This window comes from Crocodylus siamensis, chromosome 10 (assembly GCF_052110815.1).
Source record: "Crocodylus siamensis isolate JL-2025a chromosome 10, ASM5211081v1, whole genome shotgun sequence".
Taxonomy (NCBI): Eukaryota; Metazoa; Chordata; order Crocodylia; family Crocodylidae; genus Crocodylus; species Crocodylus siamensis.
Window position 1 is genome coordinate 65617631 of NC_143404.1, and position 21900 is coordinate 65639530.

The 21900-nt window shown below is 42.0% G+C and overlaps 2 protein-coding genes across 3 annotated transcripts; one reads left to right on the forward strand and one right to left on the reverse strand.

Annotated features, from left to right (window-relative positions):
* Positions 1-363: 363 nt before the first annotated feature.
* Positions 364-11272, forward strand: NELFCD (negative elongation factor complex member C/D). Of its 2 annotated transcripts, none has more exons than XM_090064597.1 (15): positions 364-487; positions 600-718; positions 919-1028; positions 2892-3001; positions 3144-3251; positions 3779-3931; positions 5232-5362; positions 5822-5987; positions 6654-6788; positions 7278-7417; positions 8328-8442; positions 9173-9268; positions 9488-9628; positions 10042-10171; positions 10390-11272. In XM_090064597.1, exons 1-15 carry the CDS (start codon positions 437-439, stop codon positions 10422-10424), a joined length of 1740 nt encoding a protein of 579 aa, XP_089920723.1. In that variant the 5' UTR covers positions 364-436; the 3' UTR covers positions 10425-11272. The 2 variants fall into 2 exon arrangements, with proteins under 2 accessions (XP_089920723.1, XP_089920722.1); XM_090064596.1 differs by having other exon boundaries at positions 381-502.
* Positions 11273-12893: 1621 nt separating this feature from the next.
* CTSZ (cathepsin Z) lies at positions 12894-18855 on the reverse strand. Its single transcript, XM_090064598.1, has 6 exons — positions 18654-18855; positions 18179-18342; positions 15931-16110; positions 15073-15223; positions 14640-14802; positions 12894-14059 (listed from the first exon to the last, which is right to left on the reverse strand). The coding sequence occupies exons 1-6, from the start codon at positions 18794-18796 to the stop codon at positions 13946-13948; spliced, it is 915 nt and encodes a 304-aa protein (XP_089920724.1). The 5' UTR covers positions 18797-18855; the 3' UTR covers positions 12894-13945.
* Positions 18856-21900: the final 3045 nt, after the last annotated feature.

A 21900-nucleotide genomic window follows, 5' to 3' on the forward strand; every position in this document is an offset into this window, starting at 1 on the left:
TGGCGTGTTGTGGCATTGGCATGTGGTGGAGTGCCACAGCATTGGCGTGTCGTGGACCCGGAGCCCTTGATGTAGCGTGGAGTGTCACGCCATTGGCGTGTCGACATGGAGGCCTTGGTGTAGTGTGGAGTGACACGGCATTGGCGTGCTGTGGACCTGGAGCCCTTGGCATGGCGTGGTGTGCCACAGACCTGAAAGCTGTGGTGCGGAGCAGCGTGTTGTGGTGTTGGCATGCGGTGGCTCTGGAGGTCGGCACTGGCGTGTCATGGAACTGGAGGCCTTGCCGCGGTGCGGACTGCGGCGCGGAGCCGTGACACGGGCTTGCGGCGGCCTAGCGAGAGGCGGCGGGTCAGCACCGCGCCCCGCCCCCTGCGCCTGCGCCTGCGCCGCCGCCTTGCTGAGGCCCCGGGAGCGGCAGTTGCCGGCGGCGGCGGCCATGGAGGAGCAGGATTACTTGTCGGGCAGCGCGGCTGAGTGGGGGGACGAGGTGGACTGCGGCGCGGTGAGGGGGGCGGGCGACGGGACGGGAAGGGGAGGGGGAAGTGGGAGTGGGGCGGGGAGCCGGGCGGGTGGTGACGGGGCGGCTGTGGCCCCGGCAGGGGCAGGACGACGAGGACGGCGAGGGCGAGGACGACGCGGAGGTGCAGCAGGAGTGTCTGAGCAAGTTCTCCACGCGGGACTACATCATGGAGCCGTCCATCTTCAACACGCTCAAGCGGTAGGCGGCGGCGGGCCTGGCGTACGGGCTGCTTATGGCGTGTTTATTCCACGGGACACGCTGTGAACGCGACGTGTGCCGCATTCCCTGGCCCATCGGGATCTGCCGTCGTATCCCGCTGCGCCTCGACTTGGTTTTGCGCGGTGTCAGTCACGTCCTCTCGCGTTCGAGTCATTGCCCCTTTCTCACCTGTCTCCCAGGTATTTCCAAGCCGGCGGCTCCCCTGAAAACGTCATCCAGCTCCTGTCGGAGAACTACACAGCCGTGGCGCAGACCGTGAACCTGCTGGCAGAGTGGCTCATTCAAACTGGTATGGGCAGTGGCACGACTTCACCTTGGGGCTTGTGGGAGGGGGTTGGGTTTTTTTGCCAAAATCTTGTTGGTCTAACGAAAGAGCTCCTCTTTGCTACGAGCCGTGATGGCCTTTCCCTCATGGACCTGACGTTGCTCAACTTCTAGCGGATGCAAAGCTCATGCTCCAAAAGCCGAGGATGTCAAAGTTGCCATATAAAAGTCATTACTTGCAATATATGTGAGTAAGTTCTTCTTTATGGGCTCAGAAAATATCCTCTGCTTGTGCTGGGATGAACTTCCATACTCGTGCAGTGTTGTGAGAGCTGTTTAGCACAGCGGATCTGCCCTGGCAACGGGGAGCACAGGGCAGTGATATACACCAAAAACACCTATTCGTTGTAGTACAAAATGTGTTATAAAGTTGAAATGCAAAAAATCCAGAACTCTTGGTTCCAAAATGAAATATTTTATTAGACCAACTGCCAAATTGCAAAAAAAAAATATAACTTATTCTGTAAGCTTTCGGGTTTGTGCACCCTTCATCGTGCTCAGGGAAAGTTCAAGATGGTAGAAAGTCCACATATAGGAAATAAACTTCATTTTTTGCATGGAAAACTGTCCGTGAGAGTCTCTTTATGAAGTTGATGCTGTTATAAACTGAAGTTGTTCCTTTTCTTTGTTACTAGGAATAAAAATAAAGTTTTTTAGTATGAGAGATGCTTTAGAAATACTTGGTGTCTTATAATAGAGTGACTTACTTCACAGTGTAAATATAGCTGCTATATTAATTGAAGTCTGTTTCTGTGGGTCTTATGTAGTTCTCTAAGTACAGTTTTCCTACGTACTGTCCTACTGCTTAGGATGGGAATATTTTATTGCTAAGCTTCCTTTGACTTCTGTAAGTCTGCTTCTTCAACTCCATGTGCAGTATAATTTTTCTGGACCTTTTTTGTTTGTTTGTTGGACGTGTTTTAAATTATGAAAGTTGCAGGCAATTGTGTAAACACTACTTGTACCAGCACTTACAATCTTGTCAAGGCAAGTGGGCATATAATTGAACCTGGCATATGGGATGATAGTCTTTTGGTTTGTGGCCACATGGGTTTGTACCTGAATATGTCCTCCTTGTCATTAGGCAATGCTTGATATGTAGCACTTTAATAGTAGTTGTGTAAATATCAGCTTAGTCACCTGAGTGGGAAAGACAGGGGATGAAAAGAGTCAAAGTGGTGATTCTCAGCCACTCTCCAGTGTGCACACACCTACATGCAATACACAAGATAAACCCAGAGATTTCAAATATGAGTTCATAGTACCAAAAACATTTTGATCTGTTGTGGTCTTTCTGAGTTCTTTGCAACATAAGAATTGCTCTTCATTTTTCTGTAGTCAAAAAATGAGTGAAACCTAAGAGATGGTATTTTTCCAAGGGGTGCCTTGAATCTGAAAAGGTTGGGAATCATTGGTTTAGTGTAACCTGTACACATACATGTATCTGTGATCTTAAGCACATTGAGTACATCTTTGTTTTTTGGACAGAGAAATCCTGAATCCTCCTACTCTGATCTAACATAGTTTGCAATCCCTACTATGATTTTTTAATACTTTCCATTTCCTTTTGGCAACCCCTGTTTCCACGGTTTGGCAACGTATGGTGCGTGGGCCAGAACAGGCATGGAGCCAGGTACTTGGGAGAAGGAGAAGCAGCATCTGGGTTAGAAGCATTGGTCTGCCACCCAAGATGGGTTGATCTTGCCCATCGGTTGAAAAGGTTGCTAACTGCTGCCTTAAATGGTTTCAGCTCTATGATAAGAGACTCTCGTGAGAAACTTTTTATAGTTGCTGTTAACACCAACAGCTTAAACATGTCTTCTTGCAGGTGTTGAGCCCGTGCAGGTTCAAGAAACTGTGGAAAACCACTTGAAAAGTTTACTTATCAAACACTTTGACCCTCGGAAAGCAGATTCTATATTCACAGAAGAAGGAGAGGTAATGTCTCAAGTGCATGTAAAAAATCTTATCTTGAAAGACATTAAGAAATTGATTTCTTGGAATTTTATATATGTTTATGGTATCCTAAAAAAATCAATCCACAGTATTGCAACTTTCTCCATTGTTCCGATTGTTGCAGACCCCAGCCTGGCTTGAGCAAATGATAGCGCATACTACATGGAGGGATCTTTTTTACAAACTGGCTGAAGCCCATCCGGACTGCCTGATGCTTAATTTTACTGTGAAGGTAAACAATAAATAGCTTGCTATGGGAAAAACAATAGTTGCTGATGCTTCCTGTATCAAATGGTATCTGTAATCTACCTTATGCCTTTTAGATCTTTGTTTTGTATTGTGTTGTTTTTTGTTTTAACTGTATTGGCGTATTTGAAGTGCATATTCTTAATGAAGAACATGTGACGAATTGTAGGTTGGAAATGTATTTCTTGAAACTTGGTCTAGCACAAGGGGAACACAACGTAATCTTCCTAAACTCTTTTGGGCATTTATTCCATTTAAATTTTAAGCACTTTAAGTTTTGTTAGAGTTGCCGAAATAGGTGTGGTTCTCCTGAAATACAACATGCTAACAATAATAGTATATACTATGGTTTATTCACCTGTCGTCCTATCTTTATTTCTAATCATGCCTAGATACAGAATACGATTTCCCTGGACATATTTGAGAACTCATTAAATGTTCCTATAGTTCCATCTAGGTTTGTTAGGTTTTGCTGAGATACAAAAATTAACTTTTTTTTTTTTTTGTATTTAGCTTATTTCTGATGCTGGGTATCAGGGTGAGATAACCAGTGTATCAACAGCATGTCAGCAATTAGAAGTCTTTTCTCGAGTGCTACGTACATCTCTAGCTACAATTTTAGATGGAGGGGAAGACAACCTGGAAAAGAACCTCCCTGAGTTTGCTGTAAGTGCTTTTCTCTCTTTGGTCTAAAGAAATGTTTGTGTTTCCTGGAGTTAGGAGATGTAAAATCTTCCTTTTTAAAATGGTTTTGCAGTCTTTTTTTGTGAGTCAATTAAAAAAGTACCGAAAATTTTTGTTAAAATTAGTTTTTGTTCTGTAGTGTTCAGTGACCTGGCCAATGGGCTGCTGCTGAGATGACATTTTCTTAGATATCTGCACTTTCCCACCAAGCTAATACAGTTAAGAGGATTTTCAGATCCCTTGTGCTATCATGTCATGATTGGCACATGCTGTCAAGTGATAGATGGGTATTGTTTCTGGCACAGTGGTTGCATTATAGAAAACCCAGAACCACACAAAAAGAGATTTTGTTCGGATGCAGGGGTTCAAGGAGGACCTCTTTTCTTTTGGGGCTGTCCTACCATAGGATTTAAGGAATGGATATTGCTTTAAGTTGATTTTAGTCCTCTACAAAATTAGAAGGTGAAATCAGAATATAGGAAAAGGATACAGCTGCTCCAATGCCAAGTATATTAATAGGAAACTGGAATTTGTGCCTGTATGCCTTCTAGACGCTATAGATCAATTGTAGTAAGTACTTCTTACATAGGGTCTTACAGGGTCTTAGTACTTCTTACAGGGTCTGAAAGCCAATCTAGTTGGCCACCTAGTAATGAACACAACAAGGTTTTAAAGAACACACAGGGATGGACTTGCTAATGTTAAATTCAGTTTTAGCTAGGCAACTTCTAGTCAACTTAGGAGCTCTAGGATGATGCATGTTATATCATTTAAGTGTGTCTAACTGCCTAGTGCCTCACTGAGAAGAGATTAAGAGGTGGTTTGAGGGGTGGGGAAGAGAGGGAGATCCACAGGTGGCTTTGGATTCTAAAACTGAAGTATCTTCATCCCTTCTACTGAGGGTGAAAAGAATTACAGTGGTAGCCCCATCAGTGTTGAGTCTGAAGTAATGTGGTGAATGCTATTTTCTACTAAATAGCAGAGCAAACTTAACGAGAGGCATAGTGTACAGCCGTGAAGTCATCTGGTTCGGTGGATGGAAGAGATGTCCTTCACATTACGTAGGAATGGTAGGAAAGTGAGGCAGAGCTCTAAAATTGATTTGTAGTTCCTGGATAGTACTATTGTGTGTTGCTTTTCTGCACTGGATTTTTTATTGCATCTGTCTTTCTGCAGTAACTGGTTTATTTCTTTTACACTATGACTTGTTTTGTTATAGCAATATAGTTGTAGAAAAGTGACTTCAGCTTGGCTGATAACATGGCGATAAATGTGTTCACAGAAAATGGTGTGCCATGGAGAGCATACATATCTCTTTGCTCAGGCAATGATGTCCATATTAGCCCAAGAAGAGCAAGGTGGATCTGCTGTGCGCAGGATTGCTCAGGAGGTTCAGCGATACGCCCATGAAAAGTGAGCCTTTTTTATTAATTTCCATTTGATCTTTTCACTAAAGTAACTTAAACAGTCTCAGCTTTGCTTATTCTCAATTGACTGTTCATAGCTAAAGAGACTTCTTGGCTTTCTTCATCTGCCTCATGGTAGGATAAAACAGTGTATAGTAAGAATTCCTGTAGTGCAACCAACATAAAACATTTCTGCCACTCTGTAGAGGGTATGTATGTCCTGTATGAGGAAGGACTGAATGTTGGTGTCTTTATCTTGTAAAAGTTTCTTTTAAAATACCTTGTTCAAATCTTGGAAACAAAATCTTGCTGGTGAAATATAAACACATTTCTGTAATTTCCCTGATTATAAAGCTCTGCCTTCAAGGGTTCTCGCTGCACATTAGGTGGCACATGCTGAAAAGCTAATGTGTTTGTTTTATAAGAAAAAATAAGATTTTGCATGTGTGTTTTGTTTTTTATCAAGAGGCCATGATGCCAGTCAGATCACGCTAGCATTGGGTACTGCAGCGTCCTACCCTCGAGCGTGTCAAGCTCTTGGTGCGATGTTGTCCAAAGGTGCTCTGAACCCAGCAGATATCACAGTCCTGTTCAAAATGTTTACCAGCATGGACCCACCTCCAGTAGAACTGGTTTGTAGTTACCTTTTTATACTGTGAAACGTATTTCTGTTGCACCTATTTCATTTACCATTTTGAACCCTTAATAGAGGTTTGAGTATCACTGTTAATGCTCTACAAACACCAGTTGAAAGATTGGAAGTCCCTGCCAGCACTCATTCATCTTGGAGGCTCCTCTTGTTTCCTTTTTTTTTCTAAAGGACATAAAAATGGGTCACACTATTTGTATTGTTTACCTTGTTGGATGTTATGTGTGTAGGGCTGAATTATTCATTTCAGAATTGGTACCTTTTTGTACCTAATGGGAAAGTTTTGTAAAAATATTGAAGAAGGTGAAGATGGAAAGATTATTAGGACACATTTAAAAGGGGCTTAATTTTGTGCCTACAGCCTGTGGCAGGCACGCTTACTTGCAAGTACAAATGCTCTTGTTTAGATTTCTCACTACCTGATTGCATACTGAGTTCTTTGCCCCTTCCCTTGCCTCTCTTTCCTCAGAGGCTTACTTAGGCCTCTTTCAAAATATAGACTATTGAATTAACTAGCCCAATCCTCAAGGGCAGTGCATTGTGCCCTAGTTTGTGTGTTCCCACAATGCAAATATTTGTTTGTATGTATATGTGTATTTATTTATTGTAAATTAAATCTGTTATGTTAAGTAACTACATTTATTTACAGATTCGAGTCCCTGCCTTTCTGGACCTTTTCATGCAGTCACTCTTTAAGCCAGGTGCCAAGATCAATCAAGACCACAAACATAAGTACATTCATATACTGGCATACGCAGCCAGTGTAGTGGAAACGTGGAAAAAGGTAAAGTTGAATTGTCTGCTTATCTAGGTATTAAAATAAATATATTGAGGAAATTTGAGGCTTATTGGTTAACTGCTATCATTACCTATATTAAATTTGCCTGTCCCTGATATTTTTTTTATTGCGTTAACTCCTAGCTCAACTGAAATCACTGGAAGCAGTAGGTTTTCAGCACATATGCAGATCCAGACCAATAGGTGATACTTTGAATGTGTTGGACTTTTTTTGCAATTTTATTCCAAAGGGTAACAAGAGCAAGTCTCTCCAGTGGTAGGTAATTAGTACCTTCCTTTTGGCAGCCAATAGTTTTAATTTAAAAGTCAAACTGATGCTCATCTTTAATAGAAGGGAAACATGCTTGTTACTTTCCATTTATTGTAATAAACCTATGTGCAAGTCTTCATTCTGAGACCCGTACTAGGTAGTAATTCTTTTCATAAGCACCCAAAGATTTAATCAGCTATGCATTCCCTTTAATTTTTTTTTCAGAACAAGAGAGTGAGTATAAATAAGGATGAGCTCAAGTCAACTTCAAAAGCAATTGAAACTGTTCATAATCTGTGCTGCAATGAGAACAAAGGTGCTTCAGAACTGGTTGCAGAGCTGAGCACCCTATATCAGTGTATCCGGTAAGTAGAAAGTCTATTCCTGAGCAGATATTCTTCACTGGTAAGCAAGAAAGTACACTTTTTTTGTAATACTAACGTTTAAAAAGAAGGAAATTAAATGCCTGCAACTTGAACTGCTTTATACTTCAGTGTCACTCAAGTAACTTCAAAATACCATAAATAGTTTTTCAGTGTTCTGTCTGTCCTTCCTTTTTGAATTACGTAGACTATATTATATAGAGTAGTTGCGCTGCCACTAATGGAGATCTTTTCCATTCTGACAGAACAGTTACTTCCTTATGTGTAGTTCTGGGGAATGTCCTTGTGCATATACATCTGGAAAATTTGCCCAGTGGCCTCAATTACAGAGTGAAGAGACATAGAAACTGAAAATACACATTTGTCTCTAATCGTATCAACTCTGGCAACCTGTGTCTGATTATAGTAATGGGCTGTGGAAAATTCTTATTCTTCACTTAGAAATAGATGATGAATTATTGCCAGGTTACTTGTTTTTCATAAGGTTTCTTTCTTAGCATTGAGATCCTTTTTTCTCTAGGAAATATGAAATAGTTGATGTTAAGCAACCTGACCCAACATCTTGGGCCTAACCAAGTTAACATCTAATGACATGGGAAAGAGAATCTTTCTGGCCACTCATTAAGACTTAACTTATGTGCTGAGGGAGTATCCCTATGAAGGGAAAAGGAATTCTAGTCTGAAAATCTGTCTCCTTTTTCTTTCCTACTGGAGTCTGGTTTGAATATTCAGTAGCAGAAATAACATTTTGTTTGTTTTTCCTAATCACATTAATTCCAGCATGGGTTGAACTGTGAAACTTTCAGTTGAATTTTAGGGTGGACTAAAAGATCACATTTTAGGGAAAAAAAGTTTAGACTTAGCTTGTCTAATATAACTTTTTCTTCCTTAGTTTTCCAGTGGTGGCAATGGGTGTATTAAAGTGGGTAGACTGGACTGTCTCAGAACCACGGTATTTTCAGCTTCAGACTGATCACACTCCAGTGCATCTGGCATTACTGGATGAGGTAAGAGTGTAAAGGAAGTCTCGCAGAATAACAGCAATTTTTTAGGCTTGTGACTGGAATGATTCTAAGGGTTTGATCCAAAAGCCATTTAAAGCTTATGCTGTGTTGTAATCAGGACTCATGGTAGAGATGATATGTTTTATTAGACCAACAAGATAGTTGCAAAAAAAGAATTTTTTATTGTAAGCTTTCGGGCACAAACACCCTTCATCAGGCATTGGTGAAAAGATTGTAAAAGTTCTCTTGGGTAGAAATGAAAGTTCATATTTCATAAGATTTCACAGAGGAGTCAGTAGATTGAAAACTCCTCAGGGCAGTCGGTTCATAGCTGGTATGGAGTTTCTTACCTCTTGTGAAGTTCTGTGATGATGCATATTACCTTGAAACAAAGGCAGGAGCAGTGTCTCATGTTTCAGGTGGTCACAGTTGCTTTCTGCTTGGGAAAATATGAAGATTTCATTTAAAAGATGTTGTGTTGCGTAGCTTACATGACTGGATGTTGGTAAACATGCAGAGATTAAACCCATTTCAGAATTATGAAATAAATTTACAGGAATTTTAATACAGATTTTATTCCATACAATGAAGGGGTGACTGGCAGCTGTGCATATCTCATTCCTGAAGAATTTTAACCTGCACCGAATCCATAACTTCGAAAATAAGTATATGCTTGTCTTGAATATTCTTTTTAAATTGGAGGAAATGATGATGTTATGCATTATATTTGCAGATCAGTACATGCCATCAGCTGCTTCATCCCCAGGTGCTGCAACTTCTTGTTAAGCTCTTTGAAACGGAACACTCACAACTTGATGTTATGGAACAGGTGATTCTTAAAGGATTTGTTCTTTGTGTTGCCTCTTACTGGCCACTAGATTCACAGAAATAGGTCTTACTGACCTAGCATTCCCAATAGAGATTGCTTCAGGAATATGTCATTACAAAATGTTACCTGTGAAATTAAATTGATGAGGATGAACAATAATGACACCTTTTTCTTAGAGGCAATTCATACTGAAACACACCGGGGTTTTCTGTCTTTCAGCTGGAATTGAAGAAGACTCTTCTGGACAGAATGGTTCACTTACTCAGTCGAGGATATGTCCTACCTGTTGTCAGTTATATCCGCAAGTGTCTGGAGAAGCTAGACACAGACATTTCACTCATTAGATACTTTGTTACTGAGGTCAGCAGCCTGTTCTTAATGTTGGTAATATGTTGAAAAGGGACAGAACAACTAAAACATGGAGATGCAGTTTTATTTTTATTAATGCTAGTTGACTTTCTGTAACGTTTTGGGAGTATCTTTTGTTTTGTGTATATATACTGCAAGGCATAAATACTTAAGGTGTTGAGAAGGGTATTTAACATTGGATCCTTAGTAGGACATGGGAAAACTGCTTTCAGAGGTCAGGAATTCCCTTAGTGATTCAAATAGGTTTTGACTGCAACATCAGCCAGTTAATTCTGCCCTTATGGCTTAGTTGGAGATGAGGGGTTATATGAAAGAATCAAGAATAGTTTGTTTTATGAGAGGATTAATGTCTCTGTCAAACATCAAATTGGAGCAATAATTTGTGGTTCTTTCTCACATCTCAGGTGCTTGATGTAATTGCTCCTCCATATACCTCAGACTTTGTACAGCTTTTCCTTCCAATCTTGGAGAACGACAGCATTGCAGGCACTATTAAAACAGAAGGTGAACACGACCCTGTCACTGAGTTTATAGGTAAGAAATGTTTGTTCTTTTCTTACCTGTTCCTGTACATACATGTTAACATTCTGTAAAATCTGTAGTGATACAGCCTTCTTCCTCATGCCTAAGGACAAAGATAGTTCCCTAAACTAACTTACCAAAGTGTTGCAGGCCAGTTACCTAATGCAGACACTGCACATGAAAACACTTAGCGTGCCATACTAAAAATCTTTCTGTGTTTTCTCTTTAAGCTCATTGCAAATCTAACTTCATTATGGTGAACTAAACATGGAAAAGCAAGAATGCGCAACACCTTGAATACCGAAGTCACAGATGATGAATCCTTTGCCATAAATTCCACCATTAAAGTTCTGTATCTGGGTAACAGGTAGCAAATGAAGAAGGGGGCAAGAAGTCTTTGATCCATATTTCACAGTAATTGTGATCATGAGGCCTTTTATTGCATCTTGGAATAAGGGATTCTCCAAAAGTCCAGTAATTCTTTAGGGGATTTTAATTAGGCAAATCAAAATGCCCATCTACATACAAATATCCTGAAGAACAAAGAAATGTCTAGGTCATGTTTTTGAGGAGTATTCTTTCTTGGTTACTCTTGGTAGAAATTTCTACTCTGGTAGAAATTTCTTCCACTGATACTGTGTGTAATTAAAGAACACCTGAAGAATGGAGACCAGTGCTAAGTAGGGAAACCTCTCTGAGGCACTTCCCTGAAACGTGACCCTAAATGCTCCAGGCTCTGATCTTGTGACTTCAGGTGGTGGGGTTGAGTACATAGTTGGCCCTGTGCTGGAGAGAAGCCATAGTGCTTTTTCTTGTTACTGCATTCTGTTACAGCATCTCTTAAATACTTTCCTTCTGAAACTACATGTCATGGAACATGTTGAATTGTAGCAATCGGAGCTAATTTTTGTTACTGAAAAAAATCCTGTGCGAGAGTGGCCTTGTATAGAAATCTATTTTTTGGTAATAGATGTTTTTGCATATTACTGGTAAGTGCATTACTGCATCAGAATTGGCACTGTAGGCAAATTATCTGGATGTAAATAAACATTTTTGAATTTGTCAGCCAGTTTGTAGTGGAGAACAGCAAAATAAACTCTGAGTTGTTTTGTATCACTGCTTTGTCACAGAACTGATTACAGAGTGATAGCTGTGTTTAACCCCTGCACTGCCACTTGCCTCCCCACCACCATGTCCAGATTTGGACTGGGAAGCTCCTTTTATTTTGGACTCAGCCTGCAAGGAACTCTGTGATCTGGATCTGACCTGAAGCACAGGTGAGTTTTTGGCACCCCTGAAATGCAAGAAACTGCTGGTTGTGTTCTTGGTCTGCCCTGATCATGCAAAGCAGGGTAGCACACATAGGCAGTCATCTGTAGTCATTTTAATCATATACTAGATACAGAAACTAGAATTGAATCCACAGATGCCTAGTCTCATCATTATTCTGTCAGTACCAAACTTAGTATCAGGTTATGTGCGGCTTGCTTTTTTAGTGGCTGGTCCGCAAAGTATAATTCTACCACCACTTCCACAATTACTGGTAGCAGAAGTAACTGTTGATCTAAAGGTCTCAACACCATTAATGAGCCACTACAGGTCAGCATGATACTATTTGGGACTACCAGGTTTTCCCAAGCTAGGAAGTGGCATACCCAGAGTTGCCTGTACAACCTCTTTTGTGCATGAGTTCTAGTAATCGGTCACAAAGGCTGATGGTTCATATGCACAAGGAGAGTCAGCAGGAAGTTGCAGAAGGAATTCAGTTCTGGCATTTCCTAACCTTTTTTGACCAACTTTATTCCATAATGTCTTCTGGAACAGAAGAGAGAGGCCAAATTCAGAGGGAGTTTGTAGAACTTCTTGCTCTAATGCTTTATTTCATCTGTAATGGCCTACTTTTTGTTCTAATATAGATCATTGTGCTGGCTTAATTAACATCTTGAAGCAAGAAAACCTGTCATTTTTGGAGAGTAATACTGATTAAGCACACTTCTCTTACCTTGTATTTCACTGAAAACAGTAACTAACTTGTCTCTTAGGTAGGCCTGCTTACAGGTGGACAGTTAAGCTATTTGAGCTCAGCTGTCTACCATCACTAGATACTGAATTCTTGGTTACTCATCAACACTAAGCTGAGCAATAGATGGTCCCTAATACCTTTGTAATGAAGTACAAGCTCCCAAGTATAGAGTGTGTTGTATTCAATCCTATCCCAATCTGCAGGCCAAAAGCAAGAGGACCGCAGACATGATGCACATAGCTTCTATGCAGCCGGAAGTAACTACATTTCACTTTAGTGCATTGCATGCATATGTTGTTTTGACGGTGGCTCCATCCACATTCCTGACCAGGTGAGAGCAGTTAGAGTACAGATTCTGTTTAAGCCCCATGTACCCACAATATATGCCACACCAAAGTGCTGCTGTAGGTACCAATAGCAGTCAGTGCTGGATTATGACATGCTTAGGCCTTAAGATAAGTCCAGTTTAAGAGGCCCCATGCAGTAAAAATAATTCAAAGTATGTATATTTTTGTCATACTGGAACAAAAAAGGGGGAAGAACTTGCTGCCTGGGAGCAAGCAGCAGCTGTTACGCTGTAAGTGCTCCATGTGCAAGAGCCTGTTTCATCCAGGGTTAAAATTCAGGTGACTGAGCTCAATTATCACTACAAGCTTGTACACTTGAAATTCTATCCATGACCATGACCTATAATCTACTTAACACCTCTAATCACTTCCCATAAGACAGAATTTATTAAAATACGATCAGGTTTACACTTGTTGATATGGCACTGATTTTACTTTTCATCATTAGTTTACATGATACATCAGACTGTTAGGAAGTAGATGGGAGAAAGACAGCACTCTATCTCTCCTTGTATGTTATGCACATAAAATAAGAGCCAGGGTTTCTGACAATCCTATCTACCCACACTCCCTCCCGAATTAAATAATGTAATATCCTCATAAAAATAGTACAGCTACTCAATTATGTCTGGAATTAAATCGAAGAAGGTTCAGGGAATAACTGCAATATACCATCTTAATTTTTTCTTGTAGTTTTGAAGATCATTGGTTCTTAATGTGTCATTTTCAGTTGGATAAAGTAACAGTATCAACATTTAATTTGTTTTATGTATAATACAGCATATGCCTTCTCATAGGAACAGCAAAACAATGAGATGTGACTATACTGTTCCAGATGTACAACACAAAACCATAGCTTTCACTGCACAGTCCATGGGCAGTGGGAAAAGTTTACTTGGTGCCCTTGTAGTTTGTGAATATAACATAAAATTAAGCTCCAGGCCCAGCTTTTCCAGGGAGCTCACCTCCCTGGAAGTTTAAAATTTGTAAACACAAACCTCTTCCCTGAGAGTATCAGGTAAATCTTACCTATGTCAGATTAAAGTTTCTCAGTGATGGGAAGGGGATACCAAACCTGCAGTGTGATGTACTTCTATAGAAAGAACGTGTCTAGTTTCTGAGAAATGAGCTGCAGTTAAGAACTGCACAACAGAAAAAGCAGCCACAGCTGTTTTTCTCAGCAGATACTTTTTTTTTTTTTTTTAAAGATGTACCCTTCAAATTTAATAATAATCTTGTAGAAGCAGTTGGCCTTTGCTCTAAAATTATTTTACTTTGAAAACAGTGTGGTGATCTGTACTGATTCCTCATGACTACCTGGTTATTCAGTGCTACAGAATAGTTAAAACTGCCCTTTTAAAAAAAATACATGATTGATGAAAAGACTTCTCAAATTTCAAAACCAAAAAAGGCCAATCATGGAAGTATAGGGTCCCCATATGCACAGTCCTCTTCAATAGCAAGATTATATTCTGCTCCTTTTCCACCTTGGTAGGCACTTGTTACGATCCTCAGCCAGCCCCTTTCACCCTAAAATAAATTAATTTGCATTAGTATAAACAAAGAAGACTTTACCAGCCTGGTCCTCCTCAGCTTCCTAAAAGTATCCCACGAACACAGCTTTGGCAGGCCAAGGACATCTTGGCTGTGAAGTTTTAGGTTTATAAATGGGGTCCACAAGGCAAGCTTGCTGGAAGTAGCAAACTGCTTTGCTGAACTTGCACATGGGCAGCTAGAAATTCATTTATCCCTTCCCCTCTTCCTCCTGACATCAAAAGACTTGATTTGATTTATGACTCCAGTAGCAATTTACAGTGGGCTCCAAGTGAAGTTGCATGTCCGTTTGGGACTTAGAGGTGACACTGCACAAATATGCTTTTCTACTACCTTACATGTTATTATTACCTGCACAGACTTCTGTTCAATTTTATCAGCTTCTTTTTTTAAGTTGTTAGCCATGTTTAAAATTGTAAATTCATCCACAGCTGTTTCAAAGGCTTGTTCTTACTCCAAACAAGCTATTCTTACAGTTTGAAAAGTAGTTTTAAAAAGATAAGCATAATTCTGTTTGCAATCATTTTGTGAACAAGTTCCTCCCTCTTTTCCTTACCCAAGGTTCACCCCAGGAGTTGCGAACAATCCAGTATTCAGTTCCATTTTCCTCACCCCATCCAGCCACCGATACAATATGGTTCACTGAAGGAGAAGGGTTGTACTCAAAATAAAGTCCCCCAGTGTAAGCATCCAGCTTTGATGTAGCCATTATGCCACAACTGTAACAAAGCAGAGACAACATCCTTATTTGAAAATAATTTTTATGATGGGCTGAGCAAGAACAACAGCTTCCAACAAATAAATTGACTTGAAGTCTAAAGTCTAGTTGCATAAGATGCTAGCAAATGTTTGGCATGTATTGCTCTCCAAATACCAAAGGCTGCATGGTGAAGAAACAATGGATCAGGCTGAGCAAGCTTCATGTTTCCAACTTATCTCAATACTCATTGTAGAATTCCTGTTCTTATGTCGTAACACTGTTTATTTACCTGATTGGACCATTGGCATAGATTTCTGCCATCATTTTTTGCCTCCCACTGACGGAGCCATAGTCAGCAACTTTCCAGAGTGTGTAGTTCTGTATCACATGGCATTTCCCAAAAGTAACACACGTTCCACACTGGTTAAACTTCTTACATTCTACAAAATGTGATAGATACTTCATTAAATAAGTTTAATTAAGAAAATACTATCTTGCAATGATAAAGTAAGTTTTATAGTAAACCAATGTTTTGTTGTGTTTTGTTTTTTACGGAAGTTCCTTATGGGATAGAGACTTAAATGGGATTAAATAATTGACAAGTTATTGTTGTTTCTCTGCCTGGTTGGTTCCTCAGGTTAAACAAAATTGCTAATTACTATGATCTCCATAATGTGTACTCTTTCAAGGATGTTTGATCCCTTACTGTACAGTGCCTTCATCATTGGGTACAATACTACTTTCACTCTGAGCTGACACACAGGTGCACGCGCATGCATGCACACAAAATTACAGAAGAGGCTGAAGTTCTGTTCCATTTAGCTCAGGATGACATTTCTGAGTATTCCACACCACTGCATATTGAAGACTAATGGGATCAAATTTAGCAACCTTTGGAAGGAAATGCTTGTTCAGACATGTTGATAATGTACTGTCTTGTCTGATTCTGGAGCCAAAACAAACCATATATTTTAAGAGACCTTGCTGTCTTATTCAGAAAGCACAAGCTACATTGCCTGGCAATGGTAGAAAAGAGCAAAAAAGGGGCATATTAACCAGACTGTACACAAATTCCTTTAGGCTGGGATTAAACCATGCAGAATAAAAGGAAATGGCAGTAACAAGTGCGTGAAAGTTGTTGCCATACTTTGGTCTTTGGCTTGGTAGTTGTTACAGGTTTCATCTGGAATGCCATGGTCATGTGCATACATCCAAACACCTGAGTGATCTCCACCTTCACAGGACCCTGCGTTGGCACAGTCAATAACATTCTGAACTGAGAGGTAGGCAGAAGGCCATGCACCTTTTCTCTTAATGTTGATGCGATCTGTGAAAATAATGAGAGACTTAGCAGTTGGTGCTTTAGTTTTAATACTGTTTTAAACTAAACATTGATTGAATACTCTAATTTTGTCTCCTTAGTTGCACTCGCAGCTTGACATTTTTTGGGAGCAAAAACTTCTGACATACTGAGTTGTTAAATGAACTGTGACCCAGTCTGGTAGACCAGCTGAGAGTATTTGCATTTTGCAGATGCAGCTAAGGTTTCCCATTAGAGGTTTGGTTGAATGTGTCCATATAGAGAAATAATAAATACAATCAATTTCAGATGTGAAAAGCAATTTTAAGAAACCAAACACAAATCACTGGCCGGCTGTGACATCTCTCAGATTCATTTACAGCCCTTTGTTTTCTTTATAGCCCTTTTTATCCACAAATCTCAACACCAGTGATTCCCAACCAGGGTACCTTGAGGTCCTTTCAAGGGTGTTCCACAATGTTAGTACTGCTTGGTGTGCAAACACGATTCACACAATACACCCAGAGATTTCAAACAGGAATTTGAGATGTGACAAACAGTCTGACTTACTGTGGTCTGGGTTCTCTGCCACAGAAAAACTCCTCTGTTTTTTGCAGTAAAAAAAGCAACAGGAACTAGAAAGGTTGAGAACAAGCCCTTAAAGCTGTTTACCAAGAAGTCAAGTATTACTACCTCTTTTTACATAGCGAGCAGTCAGATGACATTTCAAAAGCCTCTAGCAGGGCTAGGACCGTATGAGTCTACTTGATTCTGAAATCTAGACTCAGCATATATTTAGACAGCAACAAGATCTAAGGTCAAGTTTTCAGATGGTTTATGGTCATAGCTGGCCTTGCTTATTTTACTGTTACCTCATCTTCCCTGGGCAGCTTGCCTTTTTGTCTACCTCAGCTACTTAACTGAAGGGAACAGACTTCAGAACAAGTATTTGTGTGCTGTTTATTACAACTGCAGTTGTGATCCTATAGGAGCCCTTATGTGTTACCTGTACGCTTATTAACAGATTTCATGTTTACTTTGATAAATGCTTGGGGAAGTTTTAAAAGACTGCATGTTCCTTTAATTAAGGATGGAGAAAGCTCCCTCTCAACTTTGCTAAAAAATCAAGAAGGGCAAGATTGGATATTCCTGCTGCTTCTAAACGTTGAGGGCAAACTCCAAGTCCATCTCCTTTATCTATCATTAAGAAGCAAAAAACAGAGATGCACATATTCTGCCCCGTCAGGTCACCTTTAAGTCAAAGGCAGCAGGAAGTCCTGCCAAGGTGCTGATTCAGCACCTGCTTTACGCTGTACTTCAAACAGGAGTCTGTTGCATCTCTATTGGTTTAATACTTATTTTCTATACCAGCTCTTGACTTCCTAGAATAGTGATTCTCAGGATACCATGGCACCCCAGGCACACAATGTTAATGCTGTTAGGTATGTCAGTGTGATTCACATGATAAGCCCAGGGAGTTCAAATTGACATCCATAGCTGTGGTCTTTCCAAGTTCTCTGCAACAGAAAAACGGCTCTATGATTTCTTCTGTAGTCAGAAAAAAAGTGAGAATGAATAAGTGGCCCTTTCTGAGGGGTGCCTCAAGTCTACAAGGGTTGAAAACCACTGTCCCAGAGCCTGACTGTGATAGGGAGAACTGCTTGGTGGAGGGAGTGCAATATTCCTACCCTGTGAAGGCTCCCTTGTTTTTCATTTTATTTGAATGCATTTTAATCACTCCAGTTGTCCACCTTTAGGCATTACATAATACCAGGGCTTTCCTGATTCAACTAGGGAGAAACAAACTCTCTCCCTGCAGGCACCACTGTGGGAATTCCCGGTGTGGATGCAGCTGCCCCTGCCTGGGCTCTACCAGGGCATGCCCTGCTGCACTTGCAGGCCCTGCCGAGCTTCCAGCCAGAGCAAGGGCACTGCCATCTCCTTGAGCAAGGGCACTGCCATCTCCTTTAGCAAGTACAGCCACCAGCCCTGCCAGCTGAGGAGCCCCCCAGCCTGGTCCCAGCGGGGGGATCAAAGTACTTGGGGAAGCTGGATGAAGACAGGGGCTGTGCACAGACAAAGCAGTGTGCCCTACCTGCTAAGGCACTGGTGCTGCCGTGGGCCCAGCAGGACCCGCAGTACTGAGGAATGTGTTGGTTGCGGGTGGTGCTGGCATAGTTGATGCCGTTAATGTTGCGCCAGTCCCAGCTCTTGGGCAGTTGAGCAGTATCCAGGTACTCATGGGGTCGCGAGTAGGTTCTGCTCGGAAAGGAAAGAACCAGTCACGCTAGTTTTCCCCCAATCTCAGCAAAAAAACCAAACAAACCAACCACAGCCTCGATGACCTCAGTCCTTCCACCTTGGCCGGAGCGCACGTGACAGTGGTCTCGTGATACTTAGCCCGGTGCTGAGCACGGGGACGGGGCTCAGCCCCAGCCCGTGCAGGCGAGCTCCGCGGGAGCCCCGGGCATGCAGGCAGCGCGGGCCAGCGCCCGGCCCCGAGGCAGCCTCCCACGGTCTGAGCCAGAGCCAGAGGCAGAGAGCCGGCCCGGGCGCGGCTCGATGCTCACCTGACCCCGGGCGGCTTCCGCGGCGCCGGCTTGTAGCAGCTCTGCCCGGCGCGGTGGTGCAGGGCGGCGCGGGCCGGCCCGAGGCAGCCGGCGAGCAGCAGCGGCGGCAGCAGCAGGCGGGCGAGGGGCAGCAGCCGGGCCATGCTGAACCTGGCACTCCGGCTCCGGGCTGAGGCGAGGCGGGGGGGGGGGGGGCGGCGGCCGCGCCGCGCCGCGCCGCGCCGCGCCGGGGGCGGGCAGAGCCCCGGCCCCTCCCCCGGGTCGCGGCCTCGGGGCTGCTCGGGGGCCGTCCGGATGCCCGCCTGGATGCTTGGTGCTTTGAGCGCACACAACGCGGCGCGGGAACGAAGTATTTCACCCAAGAAGCTGTTCCGCTGGGCCCATTTTACAGATGGAAAGCTGAGTTTTGAGGGGGTGTTTTGTTCCACATCACGGCAGTCGGGGGACTGACCACAGGGCACTGTCCAGTCATCCTAACTCGGTGGCATCCTGAAGGGAATGACGGTTCCCAGACAAAGTCCATTTTAATCATTGCAAGCCCGCCTAGGTGATGAATCTGCTAATCATCCGGAAGGCAGGAAACTGCTGAAGCAGGATAAAGATTTCACAATGCAAAGGGCCGTTCTGTTAGATGCAAGGTCTTTTGGTGATCTCTTTTATTGGACCAGCTGTATAGTTGGGAAGGATGTTAGACAGGCTTTTGGGTACTAAGTGCCCTTCTTTGGCCCACATATAAAGGATGCTTTGGGTGCATCTACACATCACCTTATGGCAATGTAGCGACGCGCTTTATCGCCATACAGCACACTGCAGCAGTCACGCAGGTCTACGCATGGTTGCTTGCTACATTGCTGTAGCAGCCCATGCCCGTTTCTAGCACACCACGATGGCAATGGAAGAGAGGAAATCGGAGTGTGCGCCACCCTTATGGAGCAGTACCCACCCATACTGCGCTGTGCTTTAGTACTTCCAAAAGTACACCGAGCTGGTGCGTGGGGAGCACTTCCGAAAGGAAGTACTAAAGTACAGTGACGTGTAGACGCACCCTTTGTGCCCGAAAGGGGGTGTAATATTTTTCTCAACTATGCAGTTAGTCCAATAAAAGAGATCACCAACAAGAAAACCTTGCTTCTTGCATGCTTCCTGGATCATCACAGCGACAGTAGCAGGCCGCCCCTTCTACATTCTTCTGCTGTCGGCTGTCCTGAGAGCAATTAGCTTAAAAAGCAAACATTGCTCTGTTGACAGGGCCCTTTTTTCTGCTTTGAAGCATGACTTGCGTAGTTTGTATGCTTATTGGATGGTAGACTGGCTACATTTTGTCAAATACCTTGAATCTTAAGCATTATTTATTTGAGTGCTGAATCATTGTCTTGGGATGTTTCCAGGCATGACATGGCTCAACTGGGTTTTGAGGAGAATTAGTTACCAGCTGGTGGCCATTTAGTGGCCTGTATGTGACATGATATGATAGACTTAGCATACAATGAGATTTCTTGTTGGCAGTCTCAGCAAACAGACTGAGGATTGAAGGAGACTTTGTGAGCGAAGGACCCGTTTGTCCCTCAGGGTGATCCATCCACATCAAGATAGAAGCAGTAGGATAGGTAGGACTAGTGCTGATAGTGCTGCCCCTGCTTTGGGGCGGAGAACGGTGGAGCGTCCCCGGCTGAGAGGGTAGTTCCTCCAACACAACAAGCCAGCTTTTAAAAGCACAGGCCAACAGTGGCCACACACACAGTGCACTTACTTCTGACAATTACAAAGCTATGGCAAAAAAAAATATTTTTTTCAAGTTTAGGGGTTATTCCCTCAGTCCTGGCATATCTATAGCTGTCACAGGAGACAGTGGAAGCACTATGTGGACTGATATTATACAGGCAAGTGAAATTATAATATTAAGATGAGGTCTGACGGTCACAAACACAGTTTCGCTGAGATAATTTGACCCCAGCTGACTTCCTCCCCTTGAGGCTGGACCCGATGATCTTGCGAGGTCCCTTCCAGTCCTAAGTCTGTGAAATCTATGAAAATGTGTAACATGGCACTCCCTCTAGACTGTTTGCCATAGTCACTTGAAATAAGTGTGCATGTGTATTTATGGCAAAGCCAGCATTCAGCCATGTCCTTCCACTCTGCAGCTAGTGATCATCTGAACAGTCGCATTGCTTATCACCATCAACACATGTACAATGTCTGTAGATAGGAAGTTCATTAGTGTTATTGGACTGGCTTGAAGTTTCGAAACCGCTGAAGAATGACAGGGGGGAAAAAACAAGAGTGGTTTGCTTGAAAAGGCTCAGAGAGATGTACGTGTTTTTAAAAAATCCACATCAGAAGATACTAAGAATTACTCTGCATCCTGTTACACAATTTTCAAGGCTATACAGTTAAAAATAAGCACGTGTGCAGGTGATTATTTTTGGAGAAAACTATATTGGTGAATAATTCATCATGTATTATTTGTTTGACGGGACTGACTTTCTCTTCATTTATGATTTTTTCAAAAAAAGACTGTGAATTTCTTAAATTAATTTATTATTCAGGCTCACTTGGATAGTTTTGTCAACAGATGCCATTTGCTAATTGTAGATATTTGCACTAGGTAAGTTGCACGTGTGCATGTGTGCTATTGTTTCTTTACTCTGTGATTTAATTAAACATTAAGCACAAAACAGGAATGTAATAACCGTGTGTGCAATTTGAATGTGCAAATATTCTTACCAGCACTGAATGTTTGTGGAAAAGAGTTTGCGTACACAACGTATATGGCCAAATTAAATTTTGCTTTTTAATTCAAAGGAACATTCACAAATCCATTTTCTTTCACTCTTGTTTTTACAAATTATCCATAATATATCAGGTTAATGTTCTTGTGTATGTAATAACTTAATTGCGAATTAAAACAAAATGGTTGGAACATTTTCTGCTCCTAAAAGATGATGAAGTTATCACATTCTGAAATAATAAAAGAAAGGATCTAATTTTTTAAATTTTTCTTCTATCATCTCTAATTAGTAGGTGAATTTTAATCTTCCTCTATGTGAAGAATTAATAGGTTTAGTCTAGACGCTACAGGTACTCTGGGGACATGCTTGCACTGAGTCCTATTCACATCAGCTCTTCCATTTACAGCTGGAGAGTGGGGAAGTCTAAACTAAGCTGATTTTCCTTTTGGACTTGTTTTGTCTTATTTCCAGCCCCCCATTATTTAATAAATAAGCCATTTCTATAAGCCATTTGTATC

Coding starts and splice junctions, on each gene's coding strand:
- NELFCD (XM_090064596.1), top strand. CDS start 437: ATGGAGGAGCAGGATTACTTGTCGGGCAGCGCGGCTGAGTGGGGGGAC. Junction 7,418..8,327: donor ACCCTATATCAGTGTATCCG/GTAAGTAGAAAG, acceptor TTTCTTCCTTAG/TTTTCCAGTGGTGGCAATGG. Junction 8,443..9,172: donor ATCTGGCATTACTGGATGAG/GTAAGAGTGTAA, acceptor TTATATTTGCAG/ATCAGTACATGCCATCAGCT.
- CTSZ (XM_090064598.1), bottom strand. CDS start 18,796: ATGGCCCGGCTGCTGCCCCTCGCCCGCCTGCTGCTGCCGCCGCTGCTG. Junction 15,224..15,930: donor CTACCAAGCCAAAGACCAAA/GTATGGCAACAA, acceptor CACATTTTGTAG/AATGTAAGAAGTTTAACCAG. Junction 14,803..15,072: donor TATGCCAATGGTCCAATCAG/GTAAATAAACAG, acceptor GCTTTGTTACAG/TTGTGGCATAATGGCTACAT.